Source organism: Argopecten irradians, chromosome 7 (assembly GCF_041381155.1).
Source record: "Argopecten irradians isolate NY chromosome 7, Ai_NY, whole genome shotgun sequence".
Classification (NCBI taxonomy): Eukaryota; Metazoa; Mollusca; class Bivalvia; order Pectinida; family Pectinidae; genus Argopecten; species Argopecten irradians.
Genome location: NC_091140.1, coordinates 17,492,082 through 17,514,738, shown reverse-complemented (window position 1 = coordinate 17,514,738; position 22,657 = coordinate 17,492,082). Strand labels below are relative to the sequence as shown.

At 36.8% G+C, this 22,657-nt stretch overlaps 3 protein-coding genes across 18 annotated transcripts in view; 2 read left to right on the top strand and 1 right to left on the bottom strand.

The window, feature by feature from the left end:
- Positions 1-8,958, top strand: part of LOC138327731 (microtubule-associated protein futsch-like) — a 45,354-nt gene extending 36,396 nt beyond the window's left edge. For 14 of the 16 annotated variants that reach the window (XM_069274062.1, XM_069274057.1, XM_069274059.1 and 11 more), the window contains 7 exons: positions 1,189-1,386; positions 1,739-1,855; positions 2,211-2,324; positions 4,254-4,367; positions 5,472-5,585; positions 6,063-6,176; positions 6,441-8,958. In XM_069274062.1, the coding sequence (XP_069130163.1) occupies positions 1,189-1,386; positions 1,739-1,855; positions 2,211-2,324; positions 4,254-4,367; positions 5,472-5,585; positions 6,063-6,176; positions 6,441-6,469 (800 nt within the window). In that variant the 3' untranslated portion in view covers positions 6,470-8,958. The remainder of the gene's footprint in view (positions 1-1,188; positions 1,387-1,738; positions 1,856-2,210; positions 2,325-4,253; positions 4,368-5,471; positions 5,586-6,062; positions 6,177-6,440) is intronic. The other 2 variants (XM_069274061.1, XM_069274056.1) reach the window with 1 other exon arrangement.
- An 846-nt stretch (positions 8,959-9,804) lies between these two features.
- On the bottom strand, positions 9,805-15,843 carry LOC138327729 (heat shock 70 kDa protein 12A-like). Its single transcript, XM_069274048.1, has 4 exons — positions 15,424-15,843; positions 11,855-12,076; positions 11,524-11,698; positions 9,805-11,346 (listed from the first exon to the last, which is right to left on the bottom strand). Exons 1-4 carry the CDS (start codon positions 15,841-15,843, stop codon positions 10,295-10,297), a joined length of 1,869 nt encoding a protein of 622 aa, XP_069130149.1. The 3' UTR covers positions 9,805-10,294.
- Positions 15,844-16,196: 353 nt separating this feature from the next.
- On the top strand, positions 16,197-22,657 carry LOC138327730 (uncharacterized). The gene is made up of 6 exons (XM_069274050.1): positions 16,197-16,347; positions 19,108-19,680; positions 19,975-20,275; positions 20,605-20,685; positions 20,931-21,053; positions 21,401-22,657. The coding sequence occupies exons 2-6, from the start codon at positions 19,115-19,117 to the stop codon at positions 21,695-21,697; spliced, it is 1,368 nt and encodes a 455-aa protein (XP_069130151.1). The 5' UTR covers positions 16,197-16,347; positions 19,108-19,114; the 3' UTR covers positions 21,698-22,657.

Genomic DNA, 22,657 nt, shown 5'->3' with positions numbered 1-22,657 from the left:
TATAAGATATCTTATATAATTGAAATCTTGTTGCTGTATAAGATATCTTATATAGAATGAGATTTCATAGCATTTAAAGCCAGAAACTAATTTCTTCCTCGAGCATCATTCGGAGCACTTCGGAGCACATCTTGAAATGGTTCGCAATGACAGAAATGGCACTGAAAGGGAGAATCAAGCGCTGTTTGGTTGCATTCAACGATGTATTGAAAATGCAGAAGCAGTTTATTCCCATTATTCTAGTTGTCAGTTCGGACATGGCGAGTATATTGACTTTAATGATACATATCTATACATGCATACTTTTGTCTTGTTCAACCAAACGCTTGATACTGGCGTAGCATGCGAAGTCAACAAGAGCCTGGCTGAACGAGTATTGGTTTACTGTACAGCTCTATATGACTTCCGGGTAGGGAGACTTCATTGCTGGGCCTTTGTTGAAATCTCGTTCCTATATAAGATATCTTATACAGCAACGAGATTTCAATATATAAGATATTTTATATATTATATGAGATATCTCATATACTGCATGAGATATCTTATATCACAATCAAGATATCTTATATATATACATTGAAATTAAGGATCGACATTGCTCTTTGAATAAATGTTATGTTGGCTTCCATAACCATTAGTCCCACCTTCCGGTGATTATGACGTCACAAAACTCATGTGACATCATAATCATGAGATGGTGGGACTATCGACGGTAAATTGTACTCTAAACCCCTATATTGTAATGCAACCTTTTTACCATTAGCTTTAGCATTAAACTCAGAAAAAAAAATTCGGGTAATGCTGCTTTCTGCTATATTGCATATTGTATCATGTTTAATTTTATGTGTCTTCTTCTCTTGATGTGATTTTTGTGACATCAAAATTACTGGAAAGTGGGACTAATCAACGGTTAATCATAATTTACCCATGTCGTTTTGGTATCTTGTATTAAAATGCATATTAGGGATGTGATTGCATGTATTATATGGCAATCACAACTTGATTATAGGTGGCTTGTTACACTGAAGTGACAACAGAACTGAACATGGTTACGAAAATCAATGGATTTTGGAAATGAAAAAAAGAGCATTATATCTTCATTATGAATTAAGCAGAAAACATGGAATGAAGATTTCTGGTCTGCGATTTCTTAAGGAGTTTTAACTAAGCTGTATTTCTCACTTGTAGCCATTCAACAAGAAAAGACTGAGGTTGAACTTAGACAAAATGTAGAAAACTTCAACAAAGGAGGACTGAAGCATGTGACGCCATGCGAGAACAGCCCCGTCGTCGAGGCTAAATTGGTACACAATGTCAAAAAATTTGATCCCTCCCAGCTAAAACACACAGAGACGGCTGAGAAGAACCCACTCCCCGACCAAGATGGTACGTATTCCGTCTATTCATATTATAGATTTACCTTCCTTTTGGGTAGGTATCAATTGTGACGTCATTATTTTGTGAGTGGAAACACATGACGTCACAATCAATACTTACCAACAAGGGCAAATAACTCTGTTGTATGCAGATATAGAATATATTAAGGTGATAAAAGAATACATAGATTTGTTATCCAGTGTTACAGAAATCGATACTAACATCCAAATGGACATTCAACTTTCTTTCAAAAGTTTTAACATCACAAAAATGTAATGGGTATTCATATCATTATAAATGAAAACTTTTAATTCATGGAGGTAAAGTTATGTGAATGTATCTTGATATTTTGTTATTTCAGCCATCATGGAGGAGAAGAAGGAGCAGACGTTTAGGAAATCTGTGACAGAATTTGACAAGTCTGGTCTGAAGCATGCGGATACTGTAGAGAAGCAAGCTAGCCTGCCAGGGGCCAAAGGTTGGTGTTTTGTGAAGAGTTCAAAGTAGTACATATGTATATGTTATATTACAACAGAACCCCTGTAGGAATATGTCTTTTCTAAGCCCACATAACACAAAGCTATTATGATGTAAATCAGTAATTTTGAAAGAAAATAAACGTGTGAGCAGAAACAACTAAAATGTTTTGATATTGGTTTGCTCTCTTAATTTCAAAATATTCAACATCAAAATTTTCAAGACTTTGTTTCATATCATGTGACATGTTTCATATCATGTGACACAAAATAAAAAGTATTTATATCCAAAAATAAGAAGTATTTATTTCCAGGGTGTTAGTGATTGATATCTTTATTGATTTTAAATTCTCACAGAAATTGCAGAAGAGAAAAAGGACGCAGGACTTAAGACAGAAATTAAGAGCTTTTCCCGCGAGAGTCTGAAACAATCCAACACGGAAGAAAAAATTGTTCTTCCCGACGTGGAAGGTACGTCTTGGTACCAAAGATAATGTCTGATGTCTTCATGTGTCTTAAATAAATTATTGTGGATGTTTTAAATAGGTTCAATTATCTAACCTATAGTAGATGGACCACACCTTGAACTGCTATATTTCGATACCAAGCAGTGAAGGTTTGGGACATTTTACTTTTAAACAAAGAGGCTTATTCTTGTTTAACATTTCAAAGTAATTCCTGATATATTACGTCAATCTTTTCTCAAATATTGTATTTCATTATTGATACATCTTTAATGTGATTTTGGCTGTCCTATAAGCATTCATGACACTACTGAATGTTTCATAAAATATATCAGGAGAAGGGTACATTTGAAGGTTTGGAGAATGTTGGTGTTGAAAGATATACCGTCTTTGCACATTAAAGAGTTATCTGCCCTTTTTGGTAGGTATGGATAACGTCCTTTTTTTCCTGAAAAATGCATGAGTTTTACTCACAAAATAATGATATAACTATCAAAACCTCTCTGGAAGGGAGATAACTGTCTAATACGTAAAGACAGAATATGCAAAAGTGCATGGAAATAAACACAAAATGACATGACTTCCAGTCAATATCAAAGCTAAATATTAGTAAAGACTTGCCTCCAGTCTCTGGAATTTCAAAATCATCATTAAAATGTGGTTTGATAATTTTTGAGTCTGGCACATGTTTTAAACTAGTGGGAGATAATCTAGTATTGAAAATAACACTCGGGGTTTGGTGGCTAGTCTAATCAATTTATGCTATGCTCAGTGATGTTAATGTCTGGCTATAAAATGGGCCTAGCCTGCTGCCCAATCGTTATTGAATCAGTGATTTCATAATACATTTGAAATGACATGATGATAATAAGTGGAGTTGGGGTGGCGATAAGGTACTTAGTGTTACCCAAGTCTGTTTCATCCAGTTCAGATTGCATACAAAGGTGTGAGGACATGATATCTTACAGTCTATCATATAGTACAATTTACCATATTTTACTGTAGGTTAAGCTTGATACTTAACCAAGAGGGTTACAATTTGAGAAATGGACTATAGGGCTTTGTATATGATGGCGTCATTAGTGTATCAATAACAAAACAGGATATAACAGATAAGCATTGGTTGTCACAAGGAATATCGCTTGCTCCTAAGATTTTAGTGACACGTTATGTGTATTAGAGTAATGTATTTGATGTGGCGATTTATAAGTGGACTGTGGCAGAGTTATCTACCTACTTCAGCCAGAACAACAGGAAGAAGGTTTCCTGAGTACGGATGTTAATTGATGACCTGACGAAATCCGGTTCCTGTGGAATGTTTTATATCCATGGCAACTCATTCTCATTGCACTAATATTCTGATATAAAATATGAAGAAGAAGAAAATAGAAAAAAAAAGTCATAAATTTTGTTTCTACATTTTTGTGATACCATTTAACTAAAATGGTGTAAGATTAGAGTTATTTCCCTAGCTTTCTTATGCTTCCTGCTGATGCATGAAAATGCATTGAAAAACTTTACATAAAATATTCGAAATTTTGGTGCAGGGTTATCAGAACTGCTTTAAGGCCTGACTTGTATTCCTGGCATGCATGATGCATGCGATATTATGCATTTTCATGCATATTGCTTTTTTAGTTATTTCCCTACATCTAACTTAAATGCTACAGTTTTAGCATTTTGAGGAGAGTAAGAGAAACTTATATAGGTCTACTTTCTTTAAGAATAAATTTCCCGATTGTTCATTCATTAATTTCAAAAAGAAATTATGGATACTTGCTAAATATGGGAAATAACTATATTTTATATATCGCTTTTTGAAGGGGAGATAACTATATATGATATAGCTGACAAGGGGAGATAACTCTATATTATGTAAGGACAGGTTGCATTCCCCAATCAGTCAGTGTACAGATGTCTATGCTTGTTTGCTCAGTGATCCAGGCTGAGAAGAAAGAGAAAGAATTCAGGAAGTCCATCGAGGAATTCAATCATAAGAAACTCAAACGATCTCACACATATGAGAGAAATAGTTTGCCTACTTGGAAGGGTAACTAACATTGTCACTATCTCTTTTAGCATGGAGCCTTCCTTTATCATTCTTCTTTCCTTGAAGTTTGTAATTTCTCTGTTAAAGGGACAATTCAGTCTTGGAGGCATTGAAATTCTTTAACGACCTTGGAATTTTTCAGTGTTTCTTGTCTTATTTTTCATTAGGAATGTAGAACAGTAACTAGTATTATGTCATGTTTTGCTTTGTGGTTATATAACAGAATTATCCTCTACACTGAGTTGTTCCGTTAAAAAAGAATTATTGTATCTAGGCGATCTTGAAGTACAACTTAATGAAGATATTTCTGTCTACCTTGCAACATATCACAGGAAGTGATCTCTTGACAAGCAACCGCCCCTCTGAAAGGATTGTGTTGATATATTTTGATATTGAATGACTGCAAAATCTTGATCTATCTAAAACTTTCTCTCATTTTCAGAACTTCAACAAATATGACTTGTATAATGCAGCATGACTCTCTATGTATATAGCCATTGGAATGCTTCATATTGCAAGGGAGATAATCTATATCTGAACTGGCCATAAATCAGCATTTCTCCAGGAACTTCAGTGAAATTAATAATAGATTGTTAAAATTTGGAAATGAGGTGGGGCCATATTACTGAGTGAGGACTTACTAGCAGTTAGATACAGCTCCTTAATATTACCCCACCCAAAAAGCCCCAACATCCTCGTACATGTATAATACTGCTAAATGTGAATCGCAGATCAGAACCTAGTTGATTTTCATTTTTGATACTTTAATGCAATAATATTGTGGTGTGTCAGATTCAACATTCATCTTGTGTTTACATTCTACTTCAATGGTTTAATTAATCCATTTAACCCTTGTGATTTTCATTTGATGAAAAATGAATGAGATTCATCTATTTCAGTTGTTTGCATATTACAGAGTGATCTCCTTTGCGGGTATTACATAGATAGAGTGATTGATATCTTGTGATGTCCATGAGCGAAATACACCTACATCATTTTCTCTGGAAAAATGTGACGTTATGTATGATCTTTACATGTCTGTCACACAACAAATCCAACCTGAAAATTGTGACAAAATAAAAAATGAATCATTTTCTATTTCAGCCATAAGCTTGGAGAAACAGGAAGCAGAATTCAGAAAGTCGCTAACTGACTTTGACAAAGCCAAGCTTGCGAAAACTACAGTTAATGAGAAGAACCCTCTCCCCGACCCATCTGGTAATTCTATAAGACACTTTCATTTGTTGATATAAGGATAGGAATATTCTACCCAAGAGTCACAATACCAAAAGAATTTTTTCTCTTTTACCTTTGAAGTTTTAATACAATTTTACTATTATAACATCCCACAATTTTGAGAAATAAGTTACAGAACACCAGAATGGCAATTCCATTCTTCATACATGAAAACTGTGAGACAATTTAAAGCAAACCCTATTGTTTGTGTTCTTTAAAGCAAAACCAGACTAGTTTCTGAAAATAACATTTAAATTCATCAAGAAAAAAGTAACTTTGTTGACGCAGTGAAAGGTGAAAAAATATGTTATATGAATTGTTTAGTTTGAAGGAATATTATCTTTCTTTTGAGGCTACTTTTTCATATATAACAGTTTGTATTTCAAGATGAGTTTGTTGAGACTACCTAATAGGATAATTAATTATTCATTAATACTAATTAAATCTTCTGTTGTGCAGCAATTGAATCAGAGAAGAGAGAAATGGAGTATCAAAACTCAATCAAAAATTTCAAAAAGGAAAGTATGAAACGGACAGATGTTCATGAGAAAAACCGACTACCCTCCCAAGAAGGTTTGTACAGCCTTTCAACTGTTGGAATTAAGGGGAGACAACTCTGTTGTACCTCTTTGATTTAGTAGGTGTGAAGTCTGCCTCAATGAGGGAAATAATCAAGGTTCTTTTCTAAAATTAAATTTGAAATTCATTTGCAAAGTAATCGTAGGGAATTTCAGTTAAATCTTAGAAAGAAATAAAAGTTTCTTAGGAATAATTCATAGAATTAATAATAGTTTTCTGAAAGCTGTTTGCTAATAATTGTTAATTGTTTTCTTTCAGATATCAATGCAGAAAAGAAGGGAAAGTAATATAAATTGTTGTCATCTGTGTTCAATTGAACTTTTGAGTACGGTAATATGGTATGACCACTGATCCAATCACAGCTGCTGTGACAAAATATACTGATGAAATACACTTTGTGATTGGTCAAAGGAAGTTCTGATGTCGGTTTCCAGGCATTGATCGGTTGGCCAATCAGGAATAAGGATTTTACACAGATTTATCAAGACAACAGAGAAAGGAATACTGGAAACGGCTTGGTTTTGCTTAGATTGGAAATTGGTGGATAAATTATACAGAAATTAATGTGAAAGTACCATGATAACTGCTTAAATAATAAGATTTAATGTTATGCTGTATGTATATGATACAGTTTCATGTTGTGAAGAACCTTTTTTTCATTTCCGTAAGATTGAGACGATAAAACCATTGTGTATTTAAGATGCATGACCAAAATTGTTTGTAAAATCAGAAGTTTTCACTTTCATTTATATATTGTGAAATCAAAAATGTCATCTGTGAGATCAAAAGTAACGCCATGGTAACCATCCACTTTGCATTGTGTATTTTGAAATGTGCCATCTAAACAACCTGTAAGTTCAGGCTTGATGCCGTGGGAATCATGAGAACCATTCATTTTCCATTTTGTAGTGTTAAATGTATCATCAGAATCATCTGTTTGTTTAAAAGTATCGTCATGGCAACCATCCTGTGACCAATAAGAAGGCGAGACATGCCTGGAGATTGATATCAAATAAATGTAAATAGCTACATACGATATTGTATGATGAAGCAATAACCATACGCAATTTCTGTTTATGATAATGCTATACTTAGATATTTTAACACTGTTAGGACCAGTTCACTGTTAACGTTGCTCAAGTGTTCCATTGTTTTGTTCACTTTCCTGCAATTCCATTTTCCATTGTTGATAAATAATTTAGATACTAACCTTAAGGGGCATTTCTTTACACCCTGGGTTGGTAATTGTTTCAGTGCTTTCCCTTTAGAGAGCTCTCTTTTCTTTTTTCAGACACACTGGATTGTTTGCCATGCATTGTTATCACTCCACTACTAGTCTATACCGTAAAATCTATTGAAAACATGTTTTCTAGTTCCACCTGGTGGAGAGAATCAATACAAGGGCAGATAATCCAGTGTGTCTTTGAGTGTTTTTGTATTGTATTAGACTTTTGATTGGAGGTTATAATTTCTTTGTTTAGAGATTAAGTGCATTTTGTTGGCAATATAGAGCATAATTGGGGGAAAAAATTGGAGGATGATGAGATTTTGTAAAGATCTTGATAACATCGTTTTCATAGAAGAAAGGAAGATGCCATGTCTGAAAATTGGTCAAAACAATCTTGTTACAGACCAGTCTTATAGTGCTAGCATACATTATGAATTGATAATGAAGATCATTCGGCTGTAAAATTAAAGCCAAGTCAAGTCTGAGCTGCAAGCTGACGAAATAATAATTTCATGTGGATATCATATTGTGATAACAGTGTTTAGTTTAGTATATGATTATCTTCCCCTTTTTGACATTTTCTTGTTTATTTGAGGCTTTCCCGTTTATGAAAGATTGATGATTTTTTTTAACTTTTGTGATATTTTTTTTTTACTATTTCTATTATGAGTAATTTATCAGAAACACAGTTAACCTTCAGCTTTCAACTCTTTGAAAAAATATTAATCGTTGAAATCGATTAAACTGTGGGATTTTTTTTTTCTATTCAAATCTGAAGCCTAAAGGACAAAGATTCCAAATACGATTTCAAAACAAGAGTAACTTGTGTACATTGTATAACCTTTATATTTAATCTCTCACTATTTCTGACTTTATTAATACTTTGGCCTTGTTACATTGTTATTGTTCCGAGTTCTATCAACCATGGCTAAGATCTACACACCTCAGCTGACTTTTACTCTGTTTGTCTTGTGGTGTTTGCACTGCTGTTTTTGCCAAAAATAAAATCATTTCGATCCATACTCTCTAGAAATTGTCCATTAATTTTTTGTTTTTCTTTTCTTTTCAAGCTTTTTAATGAGGAATGTTAAACATATACTTTTGCTTTAGTTTTGCTTCAGTTGTATTCAAAGTGCAGATACATATACTTCATTTGACTTAAAAAAAACGTGTGCTTAAACCACCAAATTTTATCAGCAAGAAAACTTATTTGATTTGGATTAAGTTTTTTTTGTAGAATAATATTGAAAATGTGTTATTTAATGTTAAGTTATAACTGGGATGTTTTTTTTTAAATCTGATAAGAATTAATTAGCTATATGCATTGTACTTACATTAAAAGATATATTTTTCATTATTTTCAATGATATCTCCAAAACATAGAAAAATGTAGTTTTTCATCATCCTTCTTCTCTCATTGTTGATTGTAACTCGGCACAAGTGACTTATGCCAGCAGTGACTTATGTACAGTATATAATACATCTGCATGTAGTCTTTCTACCACCATTAGGCATAATGCCAACATTTTCAATAAAAATATGAAGTTACATGAGACGTCCTGTGTGTTTTTTCTTCTATCTATAGGGGTTATGTATAATAAGAAGTGGTAAGTTTAGGAGGGAGTCTTTTTGTGAGATCCATTTCTCCTCCATCCTACCATGTTTTGTCTTGCCCAGGCTTTTGTCTTACATTGTAAAGTAATTGAATGTCAGACTTGGTTTTTGAATCTAGGTGAAATGGTATGCTATGTACCAAAACCAGGGCACTGTGACCACATTTGAACCTTTGACCTATGTGCAAGAAAAGAAACTTCATACTTGGTATATGAGTGTTACTAGGTGAGGATGTATATCATGCACTAAAACAAGGTCACTGTGACCTCTACTTTAAACTTTGACCTTCAACATACCTTTTATACATAGATATAATATTGTAAGTTACTGGAACTACAACTTAGGCCATGAACTTGCACTAAAAGTAGGTCACTGTGACCTATTTTTTGACCTTCACGTGTTATATGATCTTGTACGGTTCTGGAAATTCATAGTTAGGCCTTGGATTTGCACTAAAAGTAGGTCACTGTGACCTATACTGTGACCTTCACGTGTTATATTATCTTGTACGGCACTGGAAATTCATAGTTAGGCCACGGACATGTACCAGGTTATTCTGAACAACGTGTTAACCATTGATGTACCTGCAAGAAAAAGCCATTCAAGACGCTTGTATTTATGACACTGGAACTTCATATTTAAATTGGTATATATATCTAACTTGGTTGGGTGTATCGCGTATTGTAGCAACTATTAATTATATTTAGAATCATAGAAATACAAGACTATGGTATAAGTATTCATGAGATTGGGGTACACAAAAACACTATGTATTTCCGGTTAAATTATTTTATTGGCCAAAGTCGATACAACCTGTGTGATAGCCATTATGTGATACATTTTGGTTGTACCTGCCTCAGAGTGTATATTCAGGTACATGCAAGCAAGGCACGACAGAAATGCTTGGAACAGTTGGAAGTTACAAGGCAAGGGACTATGATAGACGCCATATGAGCAATTTTGGCACCTGCTTAAAGTCGCGTGACTTCACTTAGCACACGTAATTGGCGCTGGATATTTGGACAACAGAAAGGTAAAACAACGTCATTGAGAAAAGTCACGTGACACCCATGATGATATCGGCTTTATCGTGCATGAGGATGTGATCACTAATGGGAGTACGGATGTCCCGCGCGATCAATGAATTGCAGCAAAGATTCTAGATTTACGGGAGTAATCGGGTGTGTGAAATTCTACTCCATTTTCGAATCAGTCACAACCAGCAGACACGTCGTTTGTCACGTTTCACAGTCCTACACAAAAACGACCTTTACGTAGAAAGGAAATCTATATAGGTTTCCCGGCGGGTTTGACTTGTGTGATCATAGCCGACGACCTTGATCTCTGTGCCTCCGAATATGACCTCGAGGTCAACCGCTCTTTCCTTGTCGCCTGTCAAATCAGGCATTTCTACGACAAGACAGCCACATTTCTCAACGCCATCTTCGTCCGTGTATTTCAGTCGCTTTTTTGATGATTTGAAAAATTCAAAAATAATGCCCTTCTGGTTGGTAATAATAGGTGTATATGTTTCCCTCCAAATTTCGTTATGACCTATGACCTCTCCAGTTTCAGCCCATGTCTGGAAGATGTGTTTGCATAGCACCATACCGTCCGAGTCGACCTTTAGGTCGTCTCTATGTTCCCCTTCCTCAAAAGGGAGATACGACCCCACTCCATAAGAGTACCGACAAATACGCTGGCAAATGGCGCTAGGGTCGCAACCAAATGCTACGGCGCCCTTGACTACGGACAAACTAGCTTCTTCCGGTATAAGCACCGTCACCTGTTTTCCAAATTCTGATCGTATTGAGTTTTGAAGACGAACCGACTCTGCAAATCCTCCAACTAGAAACATGTATTTTAAGTCTTTTAATTTTGGTCTTTGAAGAAGATGGCTGACATGCTCATTTATCTGTTTTAGTGCGTCACAGAACAGATCTGTGACAACTTCAGAAGACAACACAAGTTTTCCGGATGAGAACTTGATTCGCCCACCTTCCGCCGCAGCGTATGTCTTGATACACTCCTGCACGGACCGGCCCTCGTGCCGGAAGTTACAAAAGTTGTATGGGAGAGACACGCGCACACTTTCACATTCACCGCGCTTCTTTATCTCGAAGTCCTGTAATAGTTCGACATAGTCTTTAGGAAATTCATGTTGGAAAGCACCAATGAACTCGGCGCCGAAAATCTTGTCAAGCATGGCAATGAACTGGCGGTCGATGACTGTCCCACCCCAGGCACCACCTGTGGCACGGAAGAGCTCCCGGATCCGGCCGTCTTTCCGGACTTTGTGGGCCACGATGTCTATGGTCCCGCCTGTAAATAATTTAAGAGATGTTATAAGTTCAGAATAAACTTGAAGACTTCGTTTCAAGTCACAAATGAAAAACAAAATAATGCACACGAGTTCCACAAAATGTATAAAACGTAGTTTTATAAAATGACAAAAGAACCATATATAGTATAAAACTTTACGCTATTCTTAAAACTCACCTCCTGCGTCAATGACGAGGTATTTAGTTCCGGGCTCAAAGGTCAACTTCGACACTTGCTCATTCTCTGTTTGGACGAAAGTGCTAACCGGAAGTGAGCGACAATTTAGAGATGCTGCTTCCGGTTCGAGTGCAATGACGAGTTGGTTACTGTACGTGGTATCAATTAAGCCGCCCTGTGAAAGTTCAAGCAAGCTAATGTATAATAACTTGGTAACATACTGATATCAAACATTGTTTTAAAAGAATATGATATTTTTGTTTTCTAAGGACAAAAATTCATTGGTACCGGAATTAATGTAGTCCGGATATTAAACAGAAAGTGTACATACCTTATGCGCAGCTTCCCTCATAAACTGCTTAGCGTTTTCGTCCCAGATAGCAGGTACTGTGATAACCCAGCGGACGGTCTGGGGGTCGGGCTCATATCCCAGGGACACACTCAAATGACGTAAAAAGTGGGACTTCATGAAACTTAGAGATTTTGCAAATACGTCCACTGCGAGCTGTTCCTTACCGGACGTATCATGTAGCGTGATGTCTGTCTTCAGCTCCTGGCAAACATATATATGGTACATGTAGTTAGAATGCATTTACACCTATTCTTCAGAAGCGCATCTTTGCTAACCAAGAGTTACGATTCAGTCCCTTCCACATGTAAAGGAGCGTATCTTATTAAAACCCCTTGGCTAGCGAAGATGTCAGAAGCTATATAACCTAAAGTTCTAAGTATACACCATACGTATTGGATGATAGAATTGGTGAAAGACAAGTATTGCCAAACATTCTATACAAGCTTGAGTGGTGTACGGTAGTTTTTGTGGAGAAAAACCATGGCCAATGCATCTTTTATGTGAAATTAGATAATCCGCCCTATGAATCGAAATAGAACGTTTGTAAATGACATGGCCAGTAGCCGTGGTTTAGTGTTGAATAACAATGAATAAATCAGACGACCAGGTTTTATTGGTTTGTTGCTATATGCTTTCTTTTGTGTGGCGTTACAGATATAGAGACCAACCAAGGGACAAGGGGAAGTGGTCTTTATAGCAAAATAGTCTTTATACACATATTGTGCCTCTAAATGACCATTTTGAAAGTGGTCTTAATAAGCTGGTGATCTTTATACAGAGGTTATCGCACTAAGGCGGGGTTCACTATGCACGAATGTTTTAGTCGGTTATCTATCCTTCAAAACGTAATTAAGTATTGTTTAGGTATAATTGCTACCGAACGCGCGCTAAGATCGATGTTTAACCGTTTCTAATATATATAATGTTCGTTCGTGTGCGTATTCACACTATTTCATTAAAATCAAGACTCCAATGCTTCCAACATCTTTGTATGCATCGGGATTTTCACATGGTTCGTTTCAATCCAGGACGCTCATTTTGCAAAATGCTCATTTATTCAGTGTTAATTCGAGAAAGTTTTCGCCTATGCTAGACGACATGTTTTAAATATGACCTCAAATCTTTAGTTTTAAGGGGTTAGTCCATTAAACATTCATTTCCGTTTGTAGCCCTTAGTTTCGGAAAGCTGCTCCAATGGAACACAGTCTTGTTGAAATTTACTCCCGATGGGAGATTTTCGGCGCAATTCTCCGACGCCAGAACTCTAATAAATTAGGAGATGTTCCGATAACCTTCGACTCGCGAACTCTTTCCATTGTTTTAATGAAGGAACCAGAGCACTCCCAAATATTGGCCGTAAGTGAATCAGTAAAAGGAACAAATTAATTGGACATTACGAGTCCGTGAATTTCGACGGCTGCCGCAATGGACTCGACAGTATTGCACACGGTCCTTAACGGAATCACATTTCTACATTTTCGTTCGTGGAATATGCTGATACCAATCCCCATAGGAGGTGAAGTAACATTTTGCAGAGAACGAATGGTTCCTTCGCGAAAAGCTTGTAAACGCATAAAAATAATATCGATGGAGCTTTGGTTAATTTGGTATCTTACTGCCTGCTATATTTTCAAGATTCTGAAATTCTTGTGTAAACATTATGTTATATATCCTGACAAATTTGTTAATTTTAATACCAATAGTTACGTTAAGTTTGGTTCCTGATGACTCATGTGAAAATATTACGGTTTTATAGTTCAGGAAGCTTTCCGATAATCGTTATTTGCCATGCATGCACAATCTGTTATAGTGCATAACACAATATGCTGTCCAACCTGACATTGAAGATTTATGAATATAGCCACACACATTAGCGCATTGATCTTATGTTACAAGCCAAATGTGCCGTATGATGGACCAGACAACGTATACCAACAGGAATACGGAATAATCAAAATTCACATTCTAATACTGAAAAAGAAAAAAGGTAATAGGAAAAATGCGCTAAAATATAACTGCAATATTTCCACTTACGGTATTGTTTTAATGAAGCAATTCTTGCGAATTCGTAAATTCATCATTGTACTAACTTGCTCAAGATCGATTAGAGTTACCATATTGTAACAAGTGTATTTACAGAATGCATAACAATGTCCCTGGGCAGCGAATAATCGGCAATATAGACTCCTTAAGCTGTCTCCCATAATGGTCAATAACGGCTATAGAGTCACGATAAAGGGCGGGTGTACTGTTATTTAACAAGATACACCCAAAGACAACATTTACAGAATGTCATATATACATATCCGTGTTGATTAAGAGCAACATCACTATCGAGAATTACCTATACTGCAACTAATATGGCAATTTTATCGACCAACAAGGCATTCAGTCTGCCTATACTTAACCAACAGAATTATTCTATTAAACCATTTTATTGACAATCAACGAAGACGGAATTGGAGTAGACAATTAACTGATCAACCTTTCACGTGCTTGGTGGAATTTACCTGCTCAGAATTTACTCTCATAGATATGATTCATCCAGCCTCGCGTCAATGACTAAATATCAAATCGATAACATTGTTTACGATCGATACCCGCGAGCACGTGTGTGTCTATTTATAATTAACCAGAATCCATAGATATTTCTAATAGGTTGCAGGGAGAAATCGATACCGGTTCACACACAAGCATCGATCAATTAGTGAAACGCGATCCAAATGCCATGGCAACGCTTGTGTTGAAATTTACACGACAGTCGGTGACCTGAACTTCTGACTATAATTATTTCACCGAGTTTTGGTCAACAGCGAATCTTTCCACGTGTTATACAGCACCGCCACACGCAATGGTCGTCACGTGGCCTGACATTATCGCTGAATTTTCTGATCTTACAACTATGTTCATATGTCTATATAGTTCCCGCGGGTATGAAGTTATGTTACATTATTGCTTACATTTTTGTGGTAAAATGTCTTTTTCGTATTTTTCTTTTTTGATTTACTTTGAGTATTGCATTGTCTTGCTTGTGGATACTAAATCGACAACTTGCTGGTATTTTAAGAATGATGATATAGGAAATGGTTTCTGTGACACGTGATGCTGTTTACAGATGTGACAACACATCGGCTTTTAGAAATTAGGACCACAACATCGGTGACAAGAATGTGCGAAAAAGCTGAACGCAACTGCAAAGTATTTGCATAACACTTTGCATAATTGTAACCTTATAATAGCCAGATTATTTATTATCTGTTAATGTTGATGATGACAAACAAAAACAAATCAATTAGAAAAACAAAACCATTGTTTTATATGCAATTTGGCGATTACAATTGATGTTGACAATCATTTTATATTATTGCTCTTACATTTTATAAACATAATTTGTACCCTACCATGAAATAGGCAGCTTTGTTTTAGGAAATGTTGAAAAAAGATTAAATTGATAGGAATAACTTGTTTCATCGAACATGATTTTGACAAATTGTTAAAGTACCATATGGCAACTTAAAATAAGAGTGCAATACATCAACAAAGATTACCTTGTTATCATACAAGTTCATCTTGAACCTGTCAAAGTAGTAATACTCCGCAGCCTCTTCCTCTGACAGATCATTATATTTGGACACCGCCTCAAAGCCAAACGCCTCGAACTGACCGTCGGGTTTAAGGAGGAGAGATGTCGGCGTTTTGTGGAGAAGAAACCCTTGGGTCTGTCCCCAATTTTTGTTGGTATATATGACGTCACGATTGGACACAAACGTGTAAGCATAGCCACTAAACGTTGTTCCAAAGTCTATTGCGGCCACAATTTTGTAAGGGTCCTCCTCGACTTCAACCACTTCCTGTTCAACTTCTGGCGTACTTGTAGCACCATCCTGTCCGTGGGTGGGGTCTTGGTCCTTCTCCAGCTCCAAATTGTCAGAGTCGCCATTTTGTGCGTCCTTGGCACTGTCAGCCATATTGAGCACTGCCTGTCTTTGTTTCCGTTGGACGGGATACGCTGCACGGATGTACTGGACGTGTGTCTACGTTCCAGTTTCATCGATTTTTTCTTTTCTCCGTGTGTTCATGCCACATTAATTACGAGCAGATCGATATTGGTGGATAGTCCCTCCCCGACGCTGTCCTCTCCCTCCTTTAACCCGGCGACAAAGCGACACTGACCTGGCGAACACTGTTATGGCCAGACTTCACTGACGAACATGTCTGTTTGGGGATGCTTCAAGTCCTGAACCGCCTGTAATCATATGCGTGCTCTGTCGACATGGCAAGGAATTCCCAGATCTAGTGCTGAAGATTTGTCAGTTCGCTCATTACAGAGACATCAATTCTAGGAGCTGGTAATCTTTTTAGACTGAAAATTGGCGCCAAATCCTGTTCGAGGGGCAGACGATACTCCTTCACACTTGGAGACAATTTATAAAAAAGAAACTACTGATTGGACAGGGATATCATAAAAGCAGGTATGTTCAACAATTGTCCATAAATTCTTGAAGTACATAGGTCTAGGTATTTGGGACAGTAATTCAACGTTTTTGAAATTTACGGGCGTAAGGGTCCCCAAGGAATATGCTAAAGGCCTCATGATTTGGCTGCACGCGTTTGTCATGGTATTAAATGTCGAACTTGAATTATTTTCGCCATGCGCTTCCATTCTGTCATTTACACATGTACGTGTTTCCAATAATAGCCAATGGTCTTACTTGTGTAGGTTCCCAATTTTTGTTTAATTTACACTTTTAATGGTAGACGTCTAGTAATTTTTCGACATGACCACATTACTAATGTTACCTTCATATTGATTCGTCATGTTTCATAGTGCTTCTCATTCTGTGTCATCAGGTTTTCCATTGGTCATCAGTATATTTGCCGTCCGTACTTGCCTGCAATTGACTTTTTTTTTTTAATTTGACGAAATATTTGTCTTCCTGCATATTTACCAATGTTTGAAATTGTTAGGTTTATCGTTACTTGTCGTGCCTTTAGAATTTGTCATTCATAGATCATGAAATATTTGCGATCTCCATACTACCAATGCTAAATACCAAGGTTCTTTAGATCTCAAATTTTGGTATTGCCACTCCTGTTTCTCAATCTATGCTATTTTACTGGTGGTTTCATTGCTATTAATCATACGGCGTAACAGATCTGCAATCCCAGACATTTCCCAGCTTTTTCCCTACTTAGTAGTTTCTAACACAACCGTATAAACGGTGTTTCCTGCTGTGTTGTATTGATTGGTGACAACTTCTACTAGTGGGGATCAAAATGTTGGTTAATTTATCCGCCTACTGATAAAAATACTGCGATGGATCTGTCATGAAGTAGCATTGAGATATATTGTTTCGGGCGTTTTGTGCGTCTGTTCAGGAATCAATATCTGTTATTAATACTGTACCTGAATGAAGGCATGCTGCCCATCCCTGAGAACCGACTGTATACAGGGCAGACCTTTTCATCACGTCATCGCCCATTGATTAACACAGATGGATGATATAACAATGAAAACTGAACAATCACAGATTCTGAAATGTTACGATGACTTTTAATATCAAAATCAGCATTACCATGAATATAAATCTGTGCCCGGCTATTCAAAACGTAATAAGGTGCAATTTTCATTTTTCATTTGCTGGAAAACCCAATACATGTTATCATATCCCCACAAAAATCAGCAAAAAGTAAAGAATGGATCGTAAGAATTTCAGAAACTGTTAACTACAAAAAATGTCTTTATTTGAAAATTATCGTTTAAGCTGTGATTAGACTTATCACCTTTTGAACAATTGCACATTGAATATACTTATGATGATAATACTGACAGCTATATTAGCATCAACATTTAGATTGTGCATTTTATGATATTTGACCATAATTTGATTGACGTCTTCTCGTTCAATATTCATGTACTTCAAAGTGTCCACGGGAAATCATTACAGGAGTTTAAGAAGGTTCTATCAGCAGATTGTTTTCTTCACCTTCTATAATGTTTTCTCAGAAGGTTAGTAAGATGAGGGGTTATAACGAGTTAAGGAACATTGACCAAGCAGGTTCCTGGTATAAGATTTGAAACTCTGTCATAAACAATAAGACAAGTTGACAAACTGCTCTTTTACCTTGGCATATACTAACGGTATTGATCCGTCTTTTGCGCTATTTGACATACCGAACGTTGGCTGACTTTTTGTATGAAAGCAGCTCAGAGAACATTATGGCCTGTACCAAGTAAATCAGTTCACGGAATGTTCGATTGCATACCTGTAGATGGTATAAGGAGTATTATAAGACGGAATGTAAGATATCATGTCTGACATTGATTTTAGTTTAAAACCATAACAGATAGCAACTGCAATATATTAGTCAGTGGGTCAAATAGGCAGATCTCTTCGGACTAGGGGTACTACAAACGTCAGGGTCATATATGGCTGGATGTGTCGGAAACACCAAAAGTATGGAAACACCAACAGTCGATATCATGTGATGGTTGGGTGAAACGCCAATAGTTAGCGTCATATTGGACGTATTATGGCTAAGGGGCTAAGATGTCTAATAATAAGTGGGTATCGATAGTCATTTACCAAAAAATAGAACGAAAAAGGATTATGTAAAGAAAGAAAATCAGAAAATGGTAATTGGCATGACTCATCCTGAATCCCATAGTCCTAGATTCTGTGTCTCAACATCTCTCCCTGGGGAATAGATGTATAGCCCTGGGCAGAACCTCCCTGTCATAGGGACCGGACCTTAAAGGTGACAATCTATCTTTAAGTAGTTTGTATTATACCTATATATTTAGATAATATACATGTATTTTGTCTATAAATGTACCGTATAACGAAGCAGAGTTATGAGTCATTTTGGTTAAGTCGGAATCAATAGTGTTTAGCGATCATGGCCCCAACAAACATGTACAGACCTACTTTCTGTACATCCTCAGTAATCGCTAGCTTTTACAGGCCGTTTTGATTATGCCATGCACCTGAAACCGCTCACTGGTAGATAATGGTAGGCCTAGTACTATTTTACACGGGCAATTCAGTATTATCTATCTCAAAACTCAATTAAGAGGATATTTTGTTATGTGCGTTTTAGTACATCCCGACAAACACATACAATAAACTTACATTGCTCCATCAAAGGTTGTGCGATTTGTTTGTGCTGTAATGAAATGCATTATCTTCATGATTACAGTTCTAACGTAATTGTCCATTGTTATCTTACAGGACAAAGATGGCTGACAAAAAGGATTTGTTGACGGAGGCGAAGAGTTTCTGCGATGGTCTCTCGAACGTGTTCATGCTTAAAAAGCGCGATGCTCAGACGCGCCACCTTTTAGAGAAAGCAAAGTCCTTGGTTGAGGCTTTAGTGGCAGAAAATCAGAAGTCACCAGGCACCAAATCCACACCCCCGAGACAGGCCCGGGGGTCAGGGGGTATGGGGCAGCTGTGGACAAAGTTGGAGGAGCTAAAACGTGAAAATGAACTCTTGAGGAAAGGAAAGGCGCAAGAGGATCGTGGAACTTCCGGGACCAAGACACCGGGACCCGGAGAAGTTATTATCTCGGAGCTCCATAAGGCGAAAAACGATAACGAAACTCTCCGAAGTCGGAATGAAAAGCTAGAGGCAACAGTCCGCGAGATGGAGGCGGTGGCAGCAAGTGTACAGGACGAGTACAAAAGGTCAAAGGTTGCTCTGGAGACGACTCAGAAATCTATGGAGACCGTCCTTAAAGAGTACCGTCTTATGGAAGACAGCTTAAAAACAGCTAAGACGGAAAATGATACATTAAAACAAAGGTAGGAAATCAATAATGGGATATAAGCTTAAAGAGAGTTATAAAAAAACTCCTTGCACCCTCTTACTCTGTACGTTCGATCAAGACAGCGCAAGTTGCCATGTAACCAGTTTGAAGGGGAAATAGTAACATGATTTGGTTTACTGATCATGTTTCTGGAAAAGTAGTCAATTTGGATATTTCATATCATTATGACCGAGATTATCGATATAATTGCATTTTGGTTTCTAAAATTAGAAACGTATGGTTTAGAATTCAAGGAACTACAATGCTCTTTTTGTTGTTATGGTTACAGGGTGACCCAGAGCGTGAAGCCCATGCCGAATAGCCCCAAACCATTGCCCCCAAAACCTGTAGCAAAGCCCATACCAAAAGCCCGCAGTATGAGCCAGGGCCACGTGGACCCACTGGATAGGTGTCGAACCGGAAGTCGTGTCCAGACGGAAACCTTGAGCGAACGTTGTCGCCCTAGCAACGTAGCCATGTTATACACTAGCCTGGAGAGTCAGGAGTGGGTGGATGCCAAAGAGGCTCTAGAGGATGACTACGATTTTGAAGAGGAGAATATTATCCAGTTCCTGTGTACCATATTAATGGTAATTACGTTATTGTAGTGTCATCTAACTCGGTGCTTGCACTGAAATTAAAGATGTAATGGATATGAGGAAATCTTTCATCTTTTCATCGAAATTTCTACTAAGGAAAATAACTCCCTTGTACACTTTTCTTTCGTTTTTGTTTAAGAAATTTCAAATAATTGATATCATTGAGAGGTAATCGTTTTTAAAACTATAATCGTACGGTGATTTCAATTCAAAAAGACTGTAGCAGACTGCACGCACAAAAATACATATCCTCTCACAAGATTATTTGTAGATGGTATATTTTAAGTAGATTGAATATTAAAGACAACGTTAACTTTCAGGAAGCCTTCAAAACTTGCAAAGAAGTACACGAGACGTTGAAGGCTACGATTGCAGAACTCCTCAAGAAGCCCACTCTGGCTGTAAGTACAAAGACATTACTGATCAAAAAGTTCATATGGTCTAATTCTACGATTGTCTACACCATTACACAAATCCACCATTCTGTCGTATGGTTCATTTTTGGGTGTCCTTGATTCTTGACGCGAAGCACAATACTTGTGTATGTCTTATAACAATTTGGTTCCATTTTAAATGCCATTCTTACGCGAATGACAATATTTGGGTATCAGGGATGTCAGAAAATACAATTATTTTGTCATTTTAGGTGAGCTTGGATTTTGGCGGTGAGATCAACTATCGGTACAAACTACCCGAGTGTCTAACGGACGGAGTGGGACAGCAACTTAGACAGCACTTCGATGAAGTAGAAACAGAGACGATTGTCAATGTAAGTTAGTCGGTCTTCACCTACCAAATACAATGCCATTTGAATTACAAATTAAAACAGTACAATGCGTTGTCATTCAGTAATGTCAAATAAATTATAATTTGAATAACAGATTAAGCTATCCTAACTTGAATATAACCTTTTGATCTTGAGGTATATAAATGTTGTGTATTGCCTACTTGGTATTTGGATTGTCACATGTTATTCAAATGTGACTCTTGACAACACACACACACACACACACACATATTAAACGCTTACAACCAATTCAGTCTGAAACATTGCTCATATACATGTTGTAAACTCACTTATCTAGTGAACGGTTGTTGTTTTTTGTTTTCTTTTAGATTATGTCAAAGAAACTTGCCAAAGATTACAGAGCGTTCGCGGAGAACAATTGTCTACAACACAAATCAATTTATAAGTATATGCACGCATGCGCGAAGATCACGTGGCAAATGGTGGTGCAGCAGCCTCAGATGTATTTGACAGTTGATGACAAAAAGTTTGATGACGATAGGCACAAACTTTGGTGGTCATGTGATCAAAAGAGTGCCACCAACGTGGACTTTTTCATATGGCCAGCGCTATACGACTACAAAAATGGCATCTTATTGGTGAAAGGATGTGTATACGCCAGTTGATGACGAACTACACTTATGTACACACTAAAGGATGACGTAATATACATTAGTTCAACTATGACGAATTTAAAAGTAATGTGAGAAGATTGATAGTGTAATTCATACTGAAGAAGATTTTACAGAAAGCATAAAATCGTTGGACGAAATTCCGCTGACAGATTGATCTCTTGGAATCTGGAATAGTGTACCAACGGTTGTGATTTTCTACATCAAAATTTTATAGATAAACCTGAAATCAAAGCATTATCATCAGCAGTATTCGTGTTTACTTTATCGTGCGGTGGGAGTGCAATATTTATGTGCTACATGTATCAACAACTCAATATGTTTGCCACGCCTTTGAATTACTTTACCATTCCAGCACAATTATACTTCATCAATATAGTCACTGTAAATTCTTGGCAACGTTTCGACAACGCTTTGTAGTTTTTCACTTAGCATTACAGTTGGTGAACTCTTATTTAATTTTTTGTTTTTAACTTAAAAATCCAGATGAAGAGACATACATGGCCAAAATATTATATTTTCAGAAGAAGATAAATGTCACTTTGAGGTTGTTGGTTTTTTTTATAAAGAATTGATATTTGTAAGATGATGATAAAGGTATCCCTGTCAAATAATGATTAAGGCTCGAGAAGTCAAATTAGCTCTTGGATTGGTGGCAGCGGTGGGAAAAACATATCCTTTTCTAATGCTTATTGAGATCAAGCAGTTTGGGTACTTTTAAGCAATTTTATGTGTTGTTTTTGTGTCTTGTAGAGGCACCTTACAGCGGAGGTGGCAGCGGTGGGAAACAAAGGCATCTCTGTAAAATGCTTATTAAGACTCGCCAAGATAGTTCACTAGAAGCTAGGGTGCATGTCTAGTTGATGTGTTGTTTGGGTGTAACGTATACACACAGCAGGGTTTTAAACAACTAGCTATCGCGCGGGATTTCATATAATTTCCTGGATTAGTGGC

What these genes read in the sequence shown, in the direction of transcription:
- LOC138327729 (XM_069274048.1), bottom strand. Translation starts at nt 15,843, where the DNA reads ATGGCTGACAGTGCCAAGGACGCACAAAATGGCGACTCTGACAATTTG. An exon ending in TGAACTTGTATGATAACAAG is followed by an intron (nt 12,077 to 15,423) that starts GTAATCTTTGTT and finishes TATGTTTGCCAG; the next exon opens with GAGCTGAAGACAGACATCAC. An exon ending in TGAGGGAAGCTGCGCATAAG is followed by an intron (nt 11,699 to 11,854) that starts GTATGTACACTT and finishes GAACTTTCACAG; the next exon opens with GGCGGCTTAATTGATACCAC.
- LOC138327730 (XM_069274050.1), top strand. Translation starts at nt 19,115, where the DNA reads ATGGCTGACAAAAAGGATTTGTTGACGGAGGCGAAGAGTTTCTGCGAT. An exon ending in TCCTGTGTACCATATTAATG is followed by an intron (nt 20,276 to 20,604) that starts GTAATTACGTTA and finishes GTTAACTTTCAG; the next exon opens with GAAGCCTTCAAAACTTGCAA. An exon ending in TCAAGAAGCCCACTCTGGCT is followed by an intron (nt 20,686 to 20,930) that starts GTAAGTACAAAG and finishes TTGTCATTTTAG; the next exon opens with GTGAGCTTGGATTTTGGCGG.